Raw genomic sequence first — 24,373 nt, forward strand, 5'->3', positions numbered from 1 at the left:
GGTGTAGGCTGTTCCTTGTCAAAGATCACAGTAAATCGATCTCATTATGTTTGACATTTGAATAAGGACTTATCCTACATTGTAATTATCATTTTAAGCTCAGATCTACTTATAATTTTAAGCTAAATTGAATTTTAGAAAATAGCCAAATTTTTTACATACAATATCTTCTAAAAACTACAATTGCTGGAATACATGATCCATTCATACAGAAAGGTATTATTTCGGCAATATTTGGTTGATATGAAACGGAGCTTGTTGATAAGCATTGTTAGCCAATAATATCAGACCAGTCTCTCTGACAGTTGGATCACGAAGCCAGGTCACTTTGCTTTGAGTTGAGTTGTTTCCGTGTGATAAAGTTGGATCACACAGCCAGGTAGATCAAGTGCACCTCAAAGCAAGTGACCTGCCTGTGTGATCAGGAATGTTTTCAAAGGAAAAATTAGATATTTTGATAGCCCATAAAAACTTTTTGCTGATTAGTTTTATATATCTTCAAAACAAACTTAATTATCTTACTGTATTATGATCATTACTTAATTAATTTCATATAGAAGTAGTATTTTGCTAACATGGTTCCAATGCAGCATAATTCTAGAAAAGCTATAATTGCTGCATTAGTTGAAAATATTACATTGTAGAAACTTTTTTTATAAATCCTACTTGCTATCCTGACATTTTTTTTTTTTTTGGAACTAATGTAAAGAATCAAGGTTGTAATCTATAGTCCTGGAGGCGTTTTTGGGGGTAAAAATGAAAAAAAAAAACTGTTAAGCTACATAGTGTATAGATAGCATTTGATGTTGGAGGAATTTTATTATTTTATTTTATTTTATTTTATTTCATGGTCGGAAACATTGTTTTTCCAGACCTCAGTCATAGTAAAATTGTATTTGGAATACTAGCTTACTTTGAAACTAGTTAAAGGTATGAATTAAAGTTTATCAGATCAATTCCACAAATTTTTTTTGAAAAAGTAAATGAGAATATAGACTCACGTTATACCTTTACTGAGATGGTGGATTTCCTGCTTCACTAGAAGAATTAGCTTTACCTTGATGGAGCCTTCTAATTGAGGAAGGAACTCAAATGATTATGTCGACCAATTCCTGTTGAAGGAAACACCTGGATTTTTAAATTGTCTTTTTATTCTGGTAATTTTCCATCTATCATTCTATACAGCTAGCCATTCCCACTATGTCTAATCATGCATCATCTGTGAGATCTCTGTTTCCAATTCCTACACATTTGTTGCAAGCGACTAATGTGTTTTCTTTCAAATGAGAAAATAATTTAAAGAGTTTTTCATGATTTCAGTGTAATTTAAAGTTGCCATTAGCTTAGATATTACTGGACTTATGAGTTTTGGTTTCAATATTGTTATTGATTTTATTAATAAATTCTATGAAATAACTCTTATCCATTCTGAAATTATCCAATAATAAGAATGAAAAAGAAGTGAATGGTAGAGTTCATAATTCACTTTTTTTTAAATGTCCTTAGGAGCCTGGCATTAAGTTTAACATGTTGGCTGCCAAGCCATTTTTCCTTGTTGCCCACATGCCAAGGCAACAGTGTTCCTCCATAATGGATCCCATTCCCATCAACTCTACAGAGACACATGTATGCTATTTTATTTTAGATCTTTGAATTGTCAGGGTGGGAGTTTTTGTCTGGTGACCCTTGCCAACTTATAGCAATATAAAGATAGAGCTTTGATGTTTTGGCACCATAATTTAGGGTTGAGTGGACTGTAGTATTGTAGAGACAGCTTGGATGTTTTGGCACCATAAGTAATTATAGAGAGGCATTGTAGAGACAGATCTTCGATATTTTAGCACCATAATTGAGGATGGAAGACATTTATAGCTTTGCCGATACAGAGCTTAGATGTTTTGGAACCATATATGAGCATGGTGGCCGCTTATAGCACTGTAAAGACAGAGCTTGGTTGTTTTTGCCCCATAAGTAAGGATGGAGAGGACTTAAACTGTAGCGTTGTAGAGACAGACCTTGGTTGTTTTTGAGATGAAGTCCTTTTTTTTTTTTTTTTTTTTTTAATGAATGAATTTTAATATACTTTTACTACTACCAGCTTTATTAAAAAAAAGCCTGGGTTGTGATAATACTGAGATAATAACTTATAAACCCTGGTATTCTTAAAACGAACTTTAGTCGTAGTCCGAGCTAAAACTTCAAAATTACGTAATTTTGTATTCTTAAAACAAACTTTAACTAGCACTATCACTAAATCACACGAACCTCGACTAAAATGATACGCCGCAGGCCGATTTTTTTTAGTCAGACTAGGGTTAGGCTAAATTGCCGACTTGAAATATTTATCCCACTAAAAATGGGCTTTATGTAACTCAAGATAAAGTGAAACGAATAAAAACGATTGTATACGTGGGTCTGATATATCTCTGGTGCGTGAAACAAAAGAGACATCAAGTTTAGCTTCCAAAAGATGAAATTAACATGGTTTGCTAGCCACATGCGATAGTTCCTGATTTGCACGAAATCCCCTCGCGTTGCGGTCACGTTCCTTCCCCATAACAACAAAGATGGCACTGCCCTCGCTCGGGTTTAACTAAATTTGTAGTGACTTCAAATTCTCTATCATTGTATGTTAATGACCAATATAGTAATTATGAAAATTAATTAAGCGAATGATTATCTATTATGAATTATGAGGAAATATATTTTTGAACAGCAGACGGCAGCTTAATATTCATCTGCGTTACCGGATCTCTAAAATTTTGTCTGCTATTAAAACTAGCTCTTTTCATTAGTTAGTTTGATAGTCGTTGCTTGCCAGCCATCTTCAGCTGAACTAAAAATAGGACTTGGTTTAGTCGTAGTTAGAACTTCGACTACAGTGTTTTTGAATACAAATTTAAGTTTAAGTTGCAACTAGGACTAAATGAAGTTCTACTTCAAAGTTGACTAAAGTTCATTTTAAGAATACGGACATTAGTTCTGATTATCCCTGGAGTTTATTTCTCAGAATAACTGTCTATTAACTTTATTAGGGTTCACACAATAACTAGTACTGTAGTAGTACGAAACACTGTAGATTTAATACTATTATTTGTATAGTATAACAAAACAATTATATGACAGTGGCAATAATGCCAACTGTTTCCACTGGATAGTTGTAGCATTTTTGCTATCAATCAACACAAATATAAATCAGTTATTGTTAAGCTTAAAAATGATATAATACAGTGAAGGTTTGCATGCAGAATATTTTGAGGATTAATTTTTTTTTTTTTTTTTTTAAATAAATAATTGATGTTGTTACTTTACCAGAGCTTCCATAACATTTGCCTATTGATATGTTATGTTGTGTGTAATAAATATTATCTTGTTATGTTCGCCCACAGTTGTTATAAAGGAAATGAAAAATAAATGAAATTAAATTCTGAAGTACTTTAGGTGAAATTGAGTGTGTTCTATCTAGGAATTCAATTAAGTGAATTAATCATCATCGACTCTGCCTTTCTTATATTCCTTTATTCCTGGCTCAAATCAGTCATTTAATTATTGACCAAGTTCTCTGCGACATATTTTCTGCCCATTATCTTGTACAGACTGCATACGTTGAGACTATATTTCACGCATCATAGGACCTCGCATTTCGGCAAGGAATTCCATTTCTCGCATAAGTAAGCGCAGAGGTGTTTTTTTTCAATTTCTGCATTGACGCTGCATCTATAGATTTCCAGAGGAATGTGTAATGATATTGGTAAGAATAGAGTTTGCCATTGGCAGGGGAATTGTGCATTGCTTTATGGCAGGCACGTGGCATAGATTTTTGACACTTTTACATTATTGATTTTTAGATGCATGCATCTATTGATCACTCACCAACTCCCAATAAAAAGCTTACTTGTTCTAAGTATTCAGTGGGTTTTGTCATTACTGTTAAGGGAAGTGGAGTCCCAGGAACCTGTCTGTCTGTCTTTGTGTGCACTTGATGGGTCCAGCTACCACCACCCCAATGAATGTGTTCGTACTTTAGTGTATTAGTGCGAGCGCTCACAAAGGCTGTTGGTGTGTTATGCTTGAGCGAGTACAGCAGCTTGCAACCACAGTAGTTTAAAACATTGCTAATTTACTCTTTCTTGATTGATCATTCAACATCATGGCCAGGAACTGCAGAGCTGGTAAGACAGATATTTAAATATTCGCTCTCTTAACTAACTAGTTGTAAAATGTACCTTGTTTATATATAATGTTTATTAAAATTTAATTTATGCTAGATTTGGACATGGTTTATCCATATATTTTGCTAAATTTTTCTTCTTTTTTTTTTATATATATTTTTGAATTTTTATGTTTATACTTTATAGTACAGTAGATCAATAAAGTTAGGACATCACTTTGTTATTGTTATCATTGAAAATTCTAGTCAAATTAGTAATTGATTGTTAGTTTTTAGAATGGAATGACAAAGTAATATGCGTCTTTCAGATGGTTATTTGTGACAATCACAATCCTTGGTATGCTTAAATTGAAGTGGGCAAGTCTGGGAATTAGCAATTAAAATTGATTTCATTAGAAAGTGAAAAACAATTTCAAGCTTCTGATATTTAGTAAGAATAATTAGTGGTGTTTACTAGTTTCAACATCTTATCAGCAAGCAAAGTAACTTGAACATCCTGCTACTATTATGCTTTTAAACTCTCTCACACACACTGTATTCAACCTCACTCTGAAACTTGTACTGAATTTTCAATCACTAGAATTTATCTTTTCCCACTCTCATACTCATTTTATTTATTTTCATAATGATCCTTTCTCTTATCTTTATTACCAGTGTTAAACGTTAATATATTGATTTCTTATTTCCATTGTCTTTATTCTTTGTCTTGTTAATTTTGTTCTCATCTTTCATCCTCACTCTCATTTTTATTCTCAGTCCTATTATCTGTCTTTCCTCATTCTAAATTCTATTCTCTTTTTCTTCTTCGTTCATTTCCAGTTAAATACAGTATTCCCTATCTCATCATCATCTGTCTATTCATTCTTTATTTTCACACTCATCCCCACACTTATACTTATTCTGTAACTAATCCTCAATTCCCTTTTTTTTTAATTGTTATTCTCATTCTCTCACTTACCATCATTCTCATCCCCATTCTTATCCACATTTAAATGTTATCCTCAATATTGTCTCATTTTCTGCTATATCCTCATTTTCGTCGTGCTTTCTTTCTTTATCTTATCCTGAACTATTTATCCTTTTATACTCAACCTCATACTTTTTGTATTCAGTATCTCATTCTCATTCTTACCTTCCTTCTATCATATACTCCATTATTATCTAGTTTTCTGCCTTGTCCTCGTCTTCATCTGGCCGCATTCTGTTACCCTCGCCTATTTTCACATTCTCTGTCTTATCCTCATTCTCATCCATTTGCATTATTTTCATCAACTATGTTTATATTTTCTTTCCTATTTTCATCCCATCTGCATTCTATGTCTTATCCTCAACTATCTTCTATTCTGTCTTCACCATCTGAATTCTGTATCTTATCCTCAACTATCTTCTCATTCTCTGTCTTATTTTCATCCTTATACCATCTGCATTCTATATCTTATTCTCAACTATTTTTCCTTTTCTGTCATTCCCATTCTTATCCTTCATTTTCTGTATCATTCTCATTGTCCTTATATTATCCTTGTTCTATATCCTCTCCTCGTATTCTGTCATCATTCTTTAATTCCAATGCTTTCCTTCCCACCTACTCGTCTAATTCCTTCCATATTCCCACTGTCATCTTCTGTCTTATTGTATCATTCTCATCCTCATTTTCATTTTCTTTCTAATCTTCATTGTGTATTTATCTTCAGTTTTATCTTGTGTCTATTCTTGTTCTCATCCTCATCTTCATTCTTTGCCTCCTGATATTATGGCAATTTAAATAATAACTTCATAGAGTGCCAACTGCCTACTGCCCAAATAATTAAATAATACACTTGAGGTGTTTTGAGGGAAATGCGCGATTATCTTTTATGTTCACGGGGTAAGTTTCCAAAATGTAATGTGTAGACCTACCACTCGACTAAAATTTATGAAGATCCGTTTTGCATAATCATGCTAAATGGATAAACAGATTAGACAGTGATGAATACACAAACTCTTTGGTGGAGATATATGTTATAAATTCCTTTTTCTGAATACAAAAATAATATTCATGGATAAAAACACAATAAAGTACCGAAAAGGCAAACTTATTTCCATTGTGGTCCAAAAAAAAAATTAATTAAATTTGAATGTTCCCTGTTTTGTGTTGTCGTGTTGAGTTTTATGGCAAAAACAGAAATCAGTATGGTTAAACTAGATGGTCCTTATGAAATTCATTGTATTTAGTACTTTTTTAGCATCTGTACATTATTTTAAACATGTTGTACTGTAATTATATTAACTAATAATATAAATTACAACCCTGGCACAGGTCTGGTTTAGTTTCTGGTATATTTTTTTTTTTTACTTAACAATTTGCCCTGTTTAATGGTTACTTGTAATCTTGTTTAGTAGCTTACAAATGATTAATAAAATATATTATTGGTTACACTAAGTGTGATGGTTGCCTGATTTGTGTTTTTAAAAAATTGTAGGTTTTTGCAGTAAAATCGTTATTAAGCAATGTCCTTGTAAGCTTTATAGTTGATGCCGGTTGGAAGGTGGATGTCCATTTTATAATGACGGTATAGTTAGTCACGATCTCTTGCCTTTGCAAATGCAGTTCTGTTTCCCCAAAGGAGCAGTGTGGTATATTCACATAAAGAGTCATTCTGTTGCTAAAGTTGCAGCCATCATTATATAGCTATTAACCTAATCGTCAATATCATACATCGGAGGCGAGGTGCCTATTACATCTACACATTAATAGCTTCCCTGATACTCAATGCAAGCCTTTTATGGATTGTAGATAATATCAGTGATATCTAACTGATGTGAATATGGAAACATACTTGCATGTGTTTCGTTGTACTAAATACTGTATGTCTCATACTGATGTCTCATATACGGTAGTATTGGAATAGGTCTCATTCTGGTGTCACACGGGATGGGTCTCAATATAAATGGGACTTACAATGGATGTATCTTGTACTGCATCGGTGTCATACTGGACGTGTCTCATACTCGATGTGTCTCATATTATGGTTGCAAAGTGTGGTAACACGTAACATATTGGGAGTGTGATTAAGTGAGACAATCTTATTTGTGGCATGTAACCTTTCTTCTCGCATATTCTTCTACCCTTGTAGATTATATGACTATAGAAATGTGGGATTTTTCTCAAAAAACCTGAAATTCATATAGGTTTTATTTCAGATGTCAATAGCACCCATCAAGCTTCTGAAATGGCGTTCCACTTGGCAACACATTCTGATTAGATCTGTATTCTATTGGCAACATTCTCCGTCTCAGGGGAAACTTCAATTAATCTCTCAGTGAATCTTGTTTTATTCATCACATTTCTTTATATTATATTTTTCTGATTAAAGTAAATGATTTGATTACTGATGCTAGTATAAAGAACTTATCAAGTGTTAATTTAGATTGTGGGCCAGTGGCCTATATATTGAGGATGAATAAAAGCCCATTTAGGGGAACGAAGAAGATGCCATGTCACAGCAAGAGTACAGTACTGCTACATATATTGTTTTTTTTTTTAATTCTACATTCCGTTGGCAATATGTGAAAAGTTTGTAGATAATATCACACACACTGCTGACTATATCGGACTTCAAGTAATGTATGATGCAAAATATGTCGTTGGTGCTCCCTGAAACTGTCTCGGCCTGTTTCAGATTTTTTTATGCTTTAATTTTGTTGTATTGTAACCGGTTGTTGTTTTTTATGTATTTTATTGAGACAAAATAAATGAAATGAAATGAAATGTGTTGAGTGCAAGAATGCATGAGGACTGACTGGCAGTGATACATGAGATCATAGTATAGAGTATTCATGCTAAAGAATATTGATGTTGTAGATATAATAGACCTTTTATGCTAAGCGCCACCTTTTCAATATTGCTGCTAAGGCCCCCAAACGACAGCAGCGTACATAAAATATGCATTTGTACCACATTATTGTGTTTGTGATAAGAGCAAGTATTCAAATACAAAATGTAACTATTTTATTGTAATATGATGAATGGTAATAACTAGTTTGTACATAGATAAACATAAAATATAAAAATAGAATTCTGAGTTTTACTTTTAAAATAACCTTTACATGCCCCTTGAAGGTATTAAAGAACTTAATGTGACCTATGACCCCTAGATGAATGAATTAGCATTGCTTCATTTAGATAGTTTTACTTGCACGTCAGAGTAAATCTCAATACTAACAGGTGTATCTCCAAGTCCGTAAATTACAATTGAAATCACTTATGCATTTTGTAGCCTTACTATCTTTCCAAATAATATATAATACTTAGCCAGATATGAGGGAATCTTAATATTTATGTTACTCATTATCTTTATGTTAATTATTATCTTTATATAATCTTTATTATAATATTGTTAATTTAAATATTCTTTACATATATTATTTTTAGGATATTATGATCTTTATTATATTTACATAATACTATTACATATCATATTTATATTTTTCAGAGATATCTTATGTGTTGATGTCGATCCAGATATTCAATTTGAGGACTTTTGTTCCGATATGAGAGACATCTGTAACTTTCAGGACGATGCCCTTTTTACTATGAAGTGGCTGGATGATGAAGGTTATTATTTTTTTTTTATTATTGACTGGTTGATTGGTAATTGACTGATCAATATCGATAACTAAGTTTGACGATTTGTTTGTTCTTTTGTGTAAGGGGTATACACCAATCTTCTGTGTGCTCCTTGGCTATTAACATCTTTGTATTTATGAATTGAGAGACTACATATCTTGCACCCTTGTTGATAAAGAGTTTCTCTTCAAATACAGTATTTTAAGAGAATAGGGGATTGAATCACGGTGCACAGATTATGGTAGATGCCATTGGTCACTACCAAATTATCTTGTTGATTTCAACAAGGATCTACAGTTTTACATCATCATCATCATCAGATCATTCCAAAACAAAGTAAATAATATAAAGTTATGATACATTAAAATTAAGGATACCATCATCCAATCGAATCCAATCCAAATTTTGACTTATAAGGTGGATTATACAAAGTCTTAATGCGCCATGTAATACAAAAGGAATATAAGATTGAATTTATATCTCATGAATCTTTAAATTTGATCAATCAAAGGTCATATACAAAAGCTTGGAAATCCACAGACTTGAAGATGCATCAACGTAGAATTGGAAGATGCAAATTTTGATAGAATAAGTAAAGGCTTAAGGCGTCTGTTAATTGAGCTAATAGCTGCGAGCCAAATCACTTATTACAATTTGCATTTCATTGCTACCAACAGATATAAGGCACACTTGGTTCAATATGCATTTTTTGTATTAACAAATTAGATTTGGACTTTAAATTACATGGCTCTTGTGGAGTACCTAAGCCTTTACTTAGCAAGCCTCCCATCATTAATTCATGCATTTAATGATGCAGATGCCACAATGTTCACTGAAGCAAATTATAAATGTCAAAGGTTGAATATAAACAGTATTGATAGAGATGATTAAATTTGAAATGAATAAAATTGAATAGGAATCATTTTTGACATTCTTTGGTCCAAGGTTAGAACAGTAATACTGTAATAGAGTTAATTCTGTTAAGTTTTATGAATTTTATATTAATCACATTTAAGCATGTATTTATTAATAGATTAGTATAAAATAAAAAGAATAGTAATTTTATGGCTGATATATTCAGTGATTTCAGCAACCAGCAAACATAACCAGTTTCATAGATAAAATTCAGTTTATTTTTAAGGGTCATTCTGTCTTCCAAGAACATGCTCACTCCCTAAAATTTTGCCTTTATGATTTTTTTTAAATTCTCTTGCAACAAAGAAGCAAAGCAGAATAAAGACCGTTTTATCGTTTTTTTTTTATTGATAATGTTAATTTGCTGACTTTATTTGTGCCAAGAGTAAGCACATTGGTCTTTTATTCTTTAACAAATTACACCGTTTTTTCCCTAAATTGTAAATTGAAAGTTAAATTATAGGCCAATGACAACATTTGTCGTTAGTATCGGTTAATAGAAATAAGTTATTTAACGGTATCTCAATGATATGAAACATCAAAGCGTACTCTTGATTAAAGATTTTCAACTTAGAATGTACCTATTAAATGCCGCAGAGAATAGCCTAAAGCATTTGTTTGGTACATCTTTTTTTTATGCAAGGGAGGTGCATATTTAATCATTTACCATACCTTTGAAGTCATCACATTTCATAACATCTTCCATTTTTTTAACTTATATTTTCAAACTTATTAATTTGATATGTAGCATATTGAAATTTCTGTTATATAGTATCATAATTTTCAAGATCTTTTATAATCCTTTAAGTTTGATTTTGTAGTTAAACAATGTGCTATAAAATAATTCATAATCCTTCAACTTATTTTTATTGGATTGTTCCATGAAAGCCAATAGCTTGCTAGTCATTCCATCCGACGACGGATTATCATATGAAAGAGTCAAGTTTCCTTTGTATTAATTTACAAGCAAAGCCAACAATATACCTGCAACTATGATTTTCAAGGTACCCTCAGTACAGTATTATAATCAGTTATGAGGCCAACTGGCCTAAATGTTACTTTGATAACTCTCGTCTTAAATTAAACCCCCTCTCCTGAATGATTAGCAACCGGCTGACCCTTGGCCTTAAATTAGATCTGCGGTATTAGCGCATTTAATAAAGAACCTTCTATTACAAAAAAAAATATATGGCCAGAAATATGTTGTTAAATAGATTCTATTATAAAATTACATCCGTATTCTTTCCTAATTATTTATTTACTAAGTTATGGTGTGTTACTATGAAAAGAGATAGAGAAAGGAAACAAAAAAATAAATACGTTATCATTTCAACATATGTTTGCAGAACTGTCTGTCACATGCTATAACTTGTTATTTTTTTTAGTTTGGTTTTAACAAAAATAAAATTAAAAAGAATTTAGGTAATGCAAGTGTCAGTAGGTAAAATAGTTGCAATGAGGAGGAAATAGATCTAAAAAATATAATCACTATAACAGACACTACCAAAGAAGCTAGCCCCTTTTTCATTTCATTTTATTCGGCATTATAAACATTAAATATACTTGTAGCCTGAATGTTTTTTTTTATTTAATTTATCAAGGGTAATTCAAAGCATGATATTTTATAATATGACTCAAAAATAGAATAAATTGAAATGTTTTTTAAGTATGATAATATATAGTCATGTATTGCCTTCTACAGTCAATTTTTCAAGATTCATACACATTTTTGTTCATAATTCTAAACCAGGAAATAACCAACATTGAATATAACAGTGTATGTTTCATTCTTCCTATTGTTTTGTTTTTTAACTTATTAATCTTTGTATTGTATATACAAAGGTTTTTATTTTATTGAAATTGTGTATCATCTCTATAATGAGTTTGTATGTACTGTCTTCCCATCTCTTTTAATAGTTTATGGTTATTTTTATGTTCTTTATAATGTAGTGGATGTATAAGAACCAATTTAATTATTTCCATCTATGTTTTTGTTTTGCCTGTGATTTTCTCTTCATTCTTTCCTACTTTCTATACATTTATGTATTTATTTAAACCATTATTTACAGTAGATCATCAATTTGATTTAAAACACAAATACTAGACATTCATACCTTTAAGGCTGGTGCATTGCTGTGTTTGTAATGTTAGGCGTTGTTATAGGCCAACCCAAACTTTACTTTGGTGATGCACCAAAGGCGTGTCTGATTTGAATTTTGCTAGACCCAAACCTTTGATTGTATAAAAATAAATCAATTTATGATGTTTTGAAGCCCAGTGAAATATTATTTATCCATTGTTTGTTTGATACTACCATAGTGTAATTAATATCAATATATAGTTGGTTACAAAATATTTTGATGATAACACAGAAGTATTTAGTTGAAGACTATCACTGATAAATGAAATGGATACATAGTAGATAGTAGCATAACCATTCACAAACATACTATATAATACATGCCATACTTTATATTATTTAAATTCCTTTTGAATTTATTTAACATGTTTTTTTCTTCATAGGTGATCCTTGCACAATCTCATCACAAGAGGAACTTGAAGAAGCTATCAGACTTTATGATCTACATAAAGATTCCAACATTATCATTCATGGTAAGTTTAACCATTCGCAACATCAACATCCATGGTGAGTTTATTAACATCAGCATCCATGGTGGGTTTAAAAAATTCATATCATCATCCATGGTGAGTTCAACCATTCACAATATTATAACAAATGATGAGCTTACCATATGATGAGCTTAACCATTCACAACATCAATAGCCATGATGAGTTTAAATAGGAAAAAGAGGTAGGTTTAACCATTGAAAACATTATAATCCATTTTTCTTACATTATCAATTAGTAAAGGAAAAATGTATGGAATAACGTGTGACTTGCTCAGCTTTACAATGCGGTTGATTTGCTCACAGGCATCGATCAACTCTCACAAGGATCACTTTGTGTCCAGTGAGATGCCATAGGTGTGCTTTTGTCTGAAATTACAGGAGCCTACTAGTTCTCTTAAAGGATGTGCTGGATTCTGTGCATGCTGTAATTTATGTGTGTTTATAGTCCTTATCTGAAAAGACATGGTCTAGCAACAGAAACCCAGACTGAGCAGTGAGATTCAAACCTGTGCCAATAATATTTCATAAGGCTGCAAGTAGCGGCGCTGCTGCTGCACCACTTGGCAACGCAACTCACTTGATCCGACATTAGCCGGTGTAGGCTGAAAAACAAGTTCTAGTCAATGGAAAACCACAAAGACTGTAGAATTGATCCAATAAATGCTTTGTAGGTTGTGTCAAGGAATGCAGATGGTTGTATTTGATTCCATTGGTTTACTTTCTTTTTAATCCAAGTTTTGATCTATTCATATATTAAATTGGTATAATTTTATTTTCCTACAATCAATATTTGTTATATGTTAGTATAATAAAACAGAATCTAAATACTACTCTCTAATGAATGACTCTGAATTAAACTATTAAAATTTCATCTCCGCCCACGTTCTGCATTTCAGAGAACTGTGCTATAGATTGTAAAGGTAATTTTAGCAATCAGATTGGCCATCATTATGGATTACCTCATCCATGTTGCACCATATTATATATAGGGATATTGCTGTATAAACACAACACTGAATTTACAGGGCAGAAACTGTCAAAAAGTTAGCATAATATTTTGAGAGAGTCCCAAAATAAACAGCCATATATCCAGAGGTGAAAGCAACCGTAGTGGATCAATAGACTTTGCATTTACATCCACTGCCTGCATACTTTATGCAAATTATTTAATTGATTGGCCAATTAAGCTCACAAACTTTACAATCATAGATCACCTCAGATTTCTAGGCCTCATTTCTGCCCATCATAGCTAGCAGATAGTGTGCACACACAGTGAATTGTGAATTTCTGGCTCTCTTGTGACACACCAAGCCCTGAGGAGGTTTTGCATTGTTGATCAATATTTTCAATTTACATGAAAACACTTTAGGGCCATTTACTGCATACTTGGGATCAATGGACAAGATTGAATCTTGTCCACCTGACTCAGTTGATACTGTACTTGATGATTATAATGTGTTAGCCAATTTACTTTTGAATTATCAATTTATTTTTTCTATCAAATGAAAATTAATCAAGGTAAAAATCATTTGCAAAATTAGCCATATCCTTACAAAAGATTCTGAATTTAAATTTGACATTTAATGTATTTATAAGTAAGATTTTGTTTGGTATAAATACTTTATAAAACCATGGAGATATTAATTTGTTTCGACTCCGTCATGCTGACATGATTAACATAAATATTGATAATTTATTAACATTGAGCTTGCTGCTCATATCATTCATTCTTTTGGAATTGAATTTATATTATCATTTCCAAAAGAAAGCATTAACATTATCAAAATTTAAGGTGAGATAAATATACATATAAACCATAAGCAATTACCTTAAACCCTCGAATAGAAGCCCAGTGTACTTAATCTCGAGAAGAAGCCCATCTCAAATTGAAGCCCCCTCTTTAGTTTCCAAAAGTAGCCTCGAAAAGAAGCTACTTTTCTTTTGAAAAGAAGCACAATTCGATGGGCTTTCCAAGATAGCATGGGCTTTTTTTTTTTTTTTCGAGAAAGCGAGTATATACACTGCACATTAATATCAAAGGAAAAAAATTAATTAAAAACATGCTTGGTTAATACAGTAGTCTAGGTGATTTAATACTGATAAATACACTCCATGATTGATGTTACAGTGACATTTATTGTTTTATAGTAGTAATTTCCGAAAAATTTACAGCATTCATTTTGAAAAGAAGCCCCCTCTTTACTTTGCAACAGTACCCTTGAAAAGAAGCCCACCTGAACAAGAAGTCCATCCAAAATTTGCAAAAAATAAGAAGTCCAGGGCTTCAATTCAAGTTTTTACAGTATAATTTCTTAACGCATTTTTATCTCATAACTTATTGAAATCTATATTTTAAGATGTACTATAAAACATATGGTGAGTAGGTTATTACTGTATAAAAAAAATTCTACAAAAGTTCATGTATAGTTGCTATCTTGTGTTCTAAAAAATCCTTTGTTAGCAATGACTGGTAGCCTAGAATCTGAGCTCATCCCTTGGAACAATTCCTATGTGGAATTCTTGCCGCCTGGGGCTAGGTTTTATCACTCCAAGACTTTCATCATAGGAAACTGCAGCACAGTTGGGAAAGCCAGCTAAAGTGGCTTTGTTCATCGGTTACCGCTACAACTCCCTGCTTTAATCAAATCCAAAAAGTCTGCATAGATAAGGTGAAGCAAGCCGATGCTACGCTGTCTGTAAAACTAAGCTGATCAGGTCTAGCTTTTTGTATTTTCATAAAAAATACTTGTGTGTGTGTGTGAATCACACACAGTATAGAGGAGCATCGAAGGATAACAACATTATATTTGCTATTATATAATCCTTGATCTAAGGATGCTGCTTCATTTCCATATCCAAGTGCTACCACGTGTGATACGGCCTGCTAGTCCTCATTGGTGTTCCCATATAAGTAAATTACTTTTTGGATTATGAGAGACAGCATGGTTTGGTGTGCTGGCTACCGATCTGATGCATGCTTTCAAAGGTTGACTTTGTGGCTTGTTATTTGCTGAATAGACACAAACATTGCTTCTCCACCAGCATATTTGCATGTAAGTAGCATAGTATAGACTTATAGTAGGAATGTGTACTGTACACGCTCTAGTATTTTAATATTAAAGAATGTTCTATGATAGTGTGATATGTTTTGTGAGGTGCAGAGGTCAACCTATTCCAGTTGCTATTATATCATGTGCTTAATATACAGTCTTTTTACTCATAGTAAAGTTAGTTTATGTTTATCAAAAGTACCATTTTCACTTCCTGCACTTTTTCACTGATTGCATTGTATAAACATATATGTAAGACACATGACTTAGATTGGAGTCGCTGATTATATCTATACTAGATTACCCTCTGGGTAGTCCTCATCAAACCTGAATGGTAGACAATTCTCAATTACCTGTAATTAATATTCAAAAGTGAGATACTGCACTAACATACATACAGTATACAGCAGCATTTAGCTGTATATGTATGTTAGTGAAGTAACTTACGTATGAATACATGTTTAATCACCCCAGTTGTTAGACTTCGTAATATTTGTATCACATTAGAATTTTATGTATTTTATTCAATTTGGCAAGGACAATCACAAGAAACCAATTAATATCAAAACACCAAATTTAGGACAATTCCGGGAAGCAGCGCAACAAAATAATCCACAGGATGTGCTGCTCCCAGAAAGGAAAACCACTTGGCTTACAGCAATATTTTAAACTAACACTTCAACTTAGCAAAGCCAATCAAAATTGACTGAAATAACACAAGCAGGCATTTAGCCAATTTACACTATAGAGAAAATCTAGACCATTTCTGCTTAAGAATACGGATGATACGATGGGGCCTTGCCACTTGATGACATTATTGGGCTCCTGTGTTAACCAAAAAACTTTGATAAGGCCATGTAAAATAAAATAATTGGTTAGCATCCCCTCCCTACCATCAAAAAGGCCACCGACCCGATTTTTTTTTAATTTTTTTTTTTTTTTTACAATACACTCACAAACTCAATTTAATATAGGTTTGTTTACCACCCGTCTGCACACTAGCCAGTCCACTTGCAGTTCTATGCTCTACTGTTGTTCTATAGGCCTATACTGTAGCCACATATGGTATCCATGATGCCTGTTGTGTTGAGGAGTGAATTGTGCATGATAATACATAGAGATAATTGCATTGTGACGCCGTTATTCATAGGTAAAGTTTCTGCTTGTTATAGATGCTTGTATGTAATTTTGGTCTCTGTTGTTTTATTCTTCTTTTTTTGCTGTTTTTCCTTGCGAAACTATTTTTTCACGTTCGATGCAAAAAAAAAAAAAAAAAAATTGATAACATAAGGATGCTAACCAATTGTTTTATTTTACATGGCCTAACTATGATAGGGATGCGAGCTACTCAGCTGGAAAAATAGTGTTAGAAATTACGAAAAAAAGTCACCCATTTTGGACAATGACTTTAATTTGCCAATTTTATAGTTTTTAATAGCTTGCTAATTAACTAATATCTTACTATTAGTTAGTGGAGTTGTACCTACAGTACAAGAGCTGATTGCCTTCTAATTCCTGAGTCTTGACGCTAAAAACAACTCCCTGAGATTTGGTTTATAATGTAAAGGCATCATTCCTTTCTGTTATTGATATTACCGAAATCTTTTGTTTGGATGTGAAAAAATAAATATAAAAAACTACTGTTTTCAATCTGTTCATTGTCATCTTTGTTTTCAGTATATGAAGTATTTAGCATTGTTATTCATAACCCATATTATCATTCAGTCTTCATCATCTTATATGTCAAAGATATCCATCGTGCTACTATAATTTGTATTTATAGTTAATGATTTCCATTACTTGATTTATTGATTTAAACAACGTTTATGTCTTATAAATAAATTGTGAAAAATCTGAGCCAGGTGCCGACTGACAACCAGCTGAATCATAAGAGGCCAAGCCTTATACCGGATTTTCAGCCAAGCCTTCAGTTGAACTTCCTAACCAACCCTAGAACCGGATCTCCACTTTAGCTACAAACTGCGCCTATATGCGCCAAGCCTTTACTTCCTTATATTTTTTAGTAATTTTGTCCTTCATTTTTCTGACAGTGCTTTTACTTCATTAATCTCTACTATCCTAATCAATATTTCCATTACAGTAGCTTGTATGCTGTATTCTTTCTGGTTGATTTATTTCTTCCAAGCCTTTACTCAGGGAAAGGAAGTGTAGCTTCCTGTACAGCATTGAACTGGTCTTCAGTTTAGTGACTGCTTAGCAGTGATAACGTGTTAAACAAAAGAAAACTTGCATCTATGCAAGCTAATATCACTAACTTCCTGTCAGACCAGTTAACAGTTTATTGTTATCAGCTATAAATATAAAGCCAACTGATGTTAGCGCTTATTTCAAACTCATGCTTTGAGCATGGAAGTTGAGCTTTAGTCACCTCTGTGGACTAGGAAAGACATACGTTGTTAGTATCAAGGTAAATAGTTACAAAACTGGATGCTTCGCCTTCCATGGAGCTTCACAGCACTATACTTCAGCCATGGAGATGCTATAGTACCTCAGCCTGGGCCTAGTGTTTCTAGCAAGCAACATTGTGTTAACACAACATCTTACTATGTGAGAGATTTTTTTTCCATCATGTGTGCATTGATTACTTTTTATGAGGTAAGTTCAGTATCCTGCACCAAGCATGTTTGTAATATTCAGTACACAGCATTAGCTAAGGTATATGGGTAATTTCTCAATGCAAAATGAATTTCAATTTGTTGTAGATGTCAGCTAAATAATAGATGCAACCATATGAATAATTCTCATCAATAAACAACTACTAATACTTACTGCTGACTTGCTGTCAGTTTGATTCATAAACTACAGTGTCATCCGTTTTTGCTATTAAAATCATATTGTCTGTATAAAATAATTAAATTGATGTGTGATCAATTTTCTGCACAAGGGAGGTGTGGCCTAAAGGGGTGGGGCAATAGGGGGTAAGCCTCTAACTCACCATGATCTTATGCAGTGGTAATAATATTTTTGCAGCCTAAATAGAAAAGCCAATGCTATTCCTACCTCTTTCCTATCCCCTACTATTCTTTCAGTATGATTTTATGTGAAAAAAAAAACCAAAAAAAACAACTTTAGATTATATCATATACTGTTGGGTCTGTGATTATATTAAGATATTTTGTTTAGATTTAGCAGTTAATTTCTCATCAACAGTTACAACAAAAAAAGTTCATCCAAGTTAGTTACTGAACTACCTTGGATGACTCAACTGAATCAGTGGAAACAAGCTACCATCATTGTAAGCTTATCTATGAGGACCGGCAAAATTAGAGATATTTGACCATTAATTGTAGTAGTAAAATATAATGATGGAGTTGATATTCAAATAAAGATTAAATACCAGGGCATGGCACTGCTAAATTTTTATGAGTTTTTTATCAATGCTGATTTGCATATTGTATAAAATCATGAGGCAGCTGTTGAAAAGATGTATTAAGAAATGTGATACCAGGATGAGTAAGAGGGGGCTTAGTGAGGTCAGTAACAAATACAATATAAGCATGCAAGTTTGATTTGGTAAAGCAGTAGACTCAAGTTAGTAGAGTGGTAGACTAGAGACAGTGTGCAGTTGCACAATTATCTAGTTAGTTGTGACCTACTGGTATTGTAATATTAATCTGGAAATGATGAAGTATATGGTACAGCAAAGTAGTTTACAGATGCAGTTGCTTTCTACAAAATAGCTACAGTTGAAGCTTACAAGCTCTAAGCAGCAGCCAAGCAGTTGTCAGGTGTGTAAATGATGAGGCAGTCTACATAAAACCAGGTAAAACATTTGTTGAGAACCAGTCTATTGATCAGACCACAGCATTGTCAAGATGATCCATTGCAAACATAGGCTTATACTGTAGTAGCCAATATTTTTGTTCAGACATTTTTAGGAAAGATAGATTAACATTTCACTTGAGCTATTCATCTGTTGTTTTCAAGTTTTCTTTGAAATTAAAAACTGTTACTAGTTAGTGTAAGCAAGAAGGTATACCCCCTTGGTATAAGTATTAACTGGTCCACTATTATAGATTTTTTTTATCTTATGAAATATTAACAAAGGACTTTTTACATAGGTCCATTAAATAAAAAAATAATTTCAAAACTTCATTTAAAGTTGTCTGGAGTTGGTTGATATAATATTATTATTAGTGGTGCATTGATTTTTTTCTGTAGTATGGTAAAGCACTGAATTATTTTAACACTACATTTTTCACTTGTACTCTACTTGCATTTAGTTTTACTGGTACAGTATTACTATAAAAAGTAGGCCTCCATATTACTTTATCTTGTTTAAAACATAAATAAATCATCCACCAACAGGGGTCTTATCTATTTATGGGCTGTTTATTAATGATTTATCCAGCCAATTAGTTATTCAGTATTTTATTGTAGCTTATATACATACATAAACATAAATATTATTAGAAGCAATTACAAAAATGCTGGTTTAAAATATTAGAGAATTCCCCTGTACAAAATTAAATATTTTAAACTGCATACTACAGTTATCACATTGAAGCATTTTGTTATAAATTGTGAGCATGGAATATTGTGTCATACCCAAATTAAGCCTCTAAGGAATGTTAGAAGTAATTAGCATGTACTCATACCATATTGTTGCATTGGGTTTTAAATAATTTGTGTATATATTTAAAAATAGTAATATCCAGGAATTGAAAATTGATGAGTTCTTTGTTCCTTGAAGTAGACCTGTAAACAGACTCAATGTGGGCTGTACAGGGATCTACTCCTTAATTAACAATTACTAAATCTGTTAAGTCATAAATATTGTCAAAATTTTATTAAATCCTTAAGAGAAATGTGTGTTGTGTTAATCAGAGACAGATGTTAGAGTTTGTGATTTAAAGACCTTTGAGAAGCTAAGCACCTTTATTGACTAAAGTTTAGTTTTTAGGAACAAAACAAAATGGCTTGTTAATTTATTCATAATGTACTTGGCCAGGCCAAACTTAACTGGTGACAATAACTCTCTAGCCTATGTGTATTGGGTTTGTAGTATCTGTAGTACTGTTAGTAAAGTCCAAACCATACCTTTAAAATGCTAGGTTGCTCTAAGTCTTCAGATATAACATTACTTAAGTTTAGAAGAAAATAATAGCCATCAAAAATGCATAAAAGTATTTGACAAAAAAATCAATAAAAAGTTGAACCTAAATTATTAATTTAAAATTGTGATCTATAATTTATTTTGGTACTGTACACATGCCTAACAAACAGCATTACCTCCCAAGAGAAATAAGATGTGATTTTATATGGAGTAGTAGACACTTTACAATATTATATTTTTATTTGAAATGTTAATCCATTTCATATAGTGTGTACTGTAGCTAAAAGACGATTTGAGAAATATACTAATCTTAATATGAATCCATCCATAGAAAACAATTAAATGTTTGAATAATAATAATAGCTTCAGTAGGAAAAACTTTTGTGCCTTTGTATTACAGTAATTTAGTTTGTATTTAGGCAAATATAAATAATCTAAAATCAGTGGCTCCAAAATGCTTAACTTGAATCTAAGAAAGCACCACTGGTCCCATCCACTTCTTGTCCTGTCCACAGACTCTGTAGACTTAAAGCAGCTCTTGTCGCTTCCACAGATACCATAGGCTTACTTGTTAGTGACTATATAGCTCACTGTCGCCTAAGTTTGTAATTTCCTGATACCGACTTGTTGGAATATCCACAGACAATTTTGGCGGGTGAATTTCCTTGCCGAAACCTGCTGGGCTGAGTACGCATTGGTTGGTTGTGTCCATTACATGATCACCATTACAGATACCTGTCTATAATACCATTGTCTATTATGTAATTGATCATTTTATTAGTTTCATTTTTCTGAGTCATTTCTAAATGGGCAATTGAAACTAAATTGTTATGAAAACTAAACTGTTTCTCAAGATAGCTGTCTTTGTTTTCTGATCATCAGAATTTTTGTTTAAATATTGTGTTTATTATGTAATTTCTTCTGCATAACAATGTTAAAAATATATATTATACCGCAAGCATTAATATATATTATTACTTTGCCATGCAAACTTTCAAACAATATAATGTTAAAGTTGTTTCAAAGATATGTTTTCTTTTACAGTTTTCCCAAATGTGCCTGAGAAGCCTGGAGCACCATGCCCGGGAGAAGACAGTAAGTTATCTATACTCCAGTACTCTAATTGTCTTTTTATTTCCCCTCTCTGATTTATTAATGTTTGTTACCATATGAACTATCAAACCTTCTTGTAGTTTTTGTTGATCTTAATTTGTAGCCTGATCTCAACATATGAACTTTTAAATTTTTTGTAGAAAATATCTACAGGCGTGGAGCAAGACGTTGGCGTAAGCTATACAAGGTCAATGGGCACACCTTCCAACCAAAACGGTTTAGTCGGGTAAGGTCAAATAAGCTTCTTAAACAGAGTTTTTAGTTTTTTAGTACAATTACTTGAATCAAAGTTATATCTTTGTAAATTATGAGTTGATTGCTCCAAAATAAGCCTAGTCTATCCACAGAGTCAAATCATAAACGAAAGTGGATTCTAGTTAAATTACCAGTATTTTGTATTAACATACTTGAAAGTACAAAGAATATATTGTTGCTTTTTGAGTTTAATTAAGGCTTGGATGGGGATCAGTAATTAAGAAGCTGATAAATGATCTGTGATAGAGCATTATGGATGGTATTCTGACAAGAGTGAGGAAAACTACTGAAGTTTATCCTAATTATTAAACTTATAACCAAGGAATTCTGCAAGTCATATGCTAACAAATACTATCCTAATTTTCAAACCTCAATTTCCTTAGAAATGTTTTAAAAAAAAACTGAAACCAGCAAATAGAAACTAAAACAAGTTTGTGAAGTCATTTCCTGTATATCTGACCACGCTGAGCTTTTAAAACTTGTAAGCAGTTAAATTGGTTTCAGTTCACAACATATTGCCATCTTTATGTTTTTGTGATTAGTAGTGCCTGGCAAATTGCTTTATTTCTGTTCCTGTAGCCATTGATGCAAGTTTGTAGTACTTTAAGGAAAAAAAACTAATACGATGTCGTTGTTTCATGAGAAGAGCGGTGATCTATCAGATTGCATGCTGGGAACTCCAAAGTAGGCAGCCATTGGTCATATCTACTTTCTAATTGCAGAATAATGATTGCATGTTTTAGATCGCAAGTAGTTTGGATCTTAGACCAAGTTGGTAGCTGAAGCATAGAGGAGAGGTTGAAGCAAAGCATACTTAGCAAGTTACTTGCATCTTGAAATTACAAGCTTAGTAGTTCTATATGATTGGACCTTTCTTTTCCTGATCCGTTCATTCTGTCCAATTATAGTTTTTTTACACAGCATTGAATTTTTCTTCAAGGTAGTATTCAAGAGATTCCCTGATCATTCAATTTAATTTTTTGTGCATCTTGACAAGGTTTTGTTGGAGTATCTATAGACCATTTTGGAGGGTGAATTTCTCTGCAAGATCTAAATTCAAGTCTAGGAAGTTGATCCAGCGTTAAGAGCTGTCAATATTCTGTTGATCCGTTACTTTTGATGCATTTGCCTGATGCTGATTGGTTAAACTTAATAGAGGTCATGTTGTCACATGATGCGGTGGTAAACTTCCTTCCCTGCTTCGTCTTCTAAAGTGAAGTGGCGTGCAACCAGTTATTCTCTTCCTGCTTTAAACAGGCATTGTTATAATTTCCTTTTGGTTGTATAAAAGGGAGCGGTACTGGAATAGGGAGTGGTGCCTATTAACCTGGTTGACTGAAAGAAATGTATAAGCGTCAATCGCTTTGTGAGAAAATTACGGTTTGTACTTAAACCATTTCTCTGATTGTTGGTGGTTGACCTTTTAATGCTGTGTTCATCTGGCAATATATTCATTGAATTTCACATCTTTTGCTAAATTTATGCCATTAAGCTGATGAAAGGTGTGCTCTCTTCATTTTAAGGATATTTTTGGTTGAATTCACTCTGTAGTAGTTGTTAATTTTTTTTTTTTTTTTTTTATTGACTTATTTTGTCAATCAAAATGATAATTGATAATTAACTGTGTTGTAAACTTTTTTTTCAGAGAGCAATCTGTTCAATTTGCAACGACCGTATTTGGGGTTTAGGAAGACAAGGTTTCAAGTGTACAGACTGTAAGGTTCTTGTTCACAAACGCTGTCATAAGTATACCAAGGTTCCTTGTGGTGAACGTCAGGTAAGACTCATTTACTTCTAATCATTTTAATTCAGCTATGAATTTGCCATTTCTTTTTATAGAAATGATCTGTGGTCTTTAAGATCAAGGGTATTTTACATGTATATAATTTTTTGAATGGTTAGAAAAGTCTTAGCCAAGTTTTAATTAATTGATCAGATATTGAAGGCAAGAAAAAAGTAAGTGTGAAGGCTTCCTCCACTGACCATTAAATGAGATTATTTTTAGATTGATTAAATTAACTCAGTAATTAAAAAAACCCAATGATAGCAGGGAAGCAGGCAGTAGTTCTGCATGAATTGAAATTCAAGGCGTGAATTTCCAGAGAGCCTTTTCCAGTTGAAAGGTTAGCCATGTGATTAGGCTGTTTATGAAAACTGAATTCAGACGGTAATGATATTACTTACTCATGCTAGCAGAATAACTTTGCTATTAGGCCTCTATATGAAACATGATATAACAATTTGCTAACATGTAGCAATTCACTTTGCATCAATCTTTAAATGAAATTATTGGCTCATAAATCATCTGGCCATAAAACTAATCAAATATTCAACAAACTTCTTTAAGCTTCTGAACAAAATATTCTTAAATATGCTATATTATTTTTAGTGTTACTTGGTTTAAAACTAATAAAATAATGTAAATATGCTACATTAATTTTAGTATTGCTGTACTTGGTATAAAACGAATACAGTAATTTAAATATACTAGATTGTTTTTAGTATTACTGTTCGGTATAAAAAAGAGTGATAAAAAAAAATCAAATATGCTATAT

At 32.4% G+C, this 24,373-nt stretch overlaps 1 protein-coding gene across 4 annotated transcripts in view; it reads left to right on the forward strand.

The window, feature by feature from the left end:
- The window catches only part of LOC117101871 (protein kinase C iota type-like), a 49,223-nt gene that overhangs the window by 19,934 nt on the left and 4,916 nt on the right, over positions 1 to 24,373 (forward strand). For 2 of the 4 annotated variants that reach the window (XM_033241986.1, XM_033241987.1), the window contains exons 3-7: positions 8,644 to 8,765; positions 12,216 to 12,305; positions 21,495 to 21,545; positions 21,704 to 21,789; positions 23,464 to 23,595. In XM_033241986.1, the coding sequence (XP_033097877.1) occupies positions 8,644 to 8,765; positions 12,216 to 12,305; positions 21,495 to 21,545; positions 21,704 to 21,789; positions 23,464 to 23,595 (481 nt within the window). Of the gene's footprint in view, positions 1 to 4,139; positions 4,173 to 8,643; positions 8,766 to 12,215; positions 12,306 to 15,282; positions 15,377 to 21,494; positions 21,546 to 21,703; positions 21,790 to 23,463; positions 23,596 to 24,373 lie in introns of those variants that run through there. The other 2 variants (XM_033241988.1, XM_033241989.1) reach the window with 2 other exon arrangements.

Source organism: Anneissia japonica, unplaced genomic scaffold (assembly GCF_011630105.1).
Source record: "Anneissia japonica isolate Jap-2015-1 unplaced genomic scaffold, ASM1163010v1 scaffold4988_len2956909_cov206, whole genome shotgun sequence".
Classification (NCBI taxonomy): domain Eukaryota; kingdom Metazoa; phylum Echinodermata; class Crinoidea; order Comatulida; family Comatulidae; genus Anneissia; species Anneissia japonica.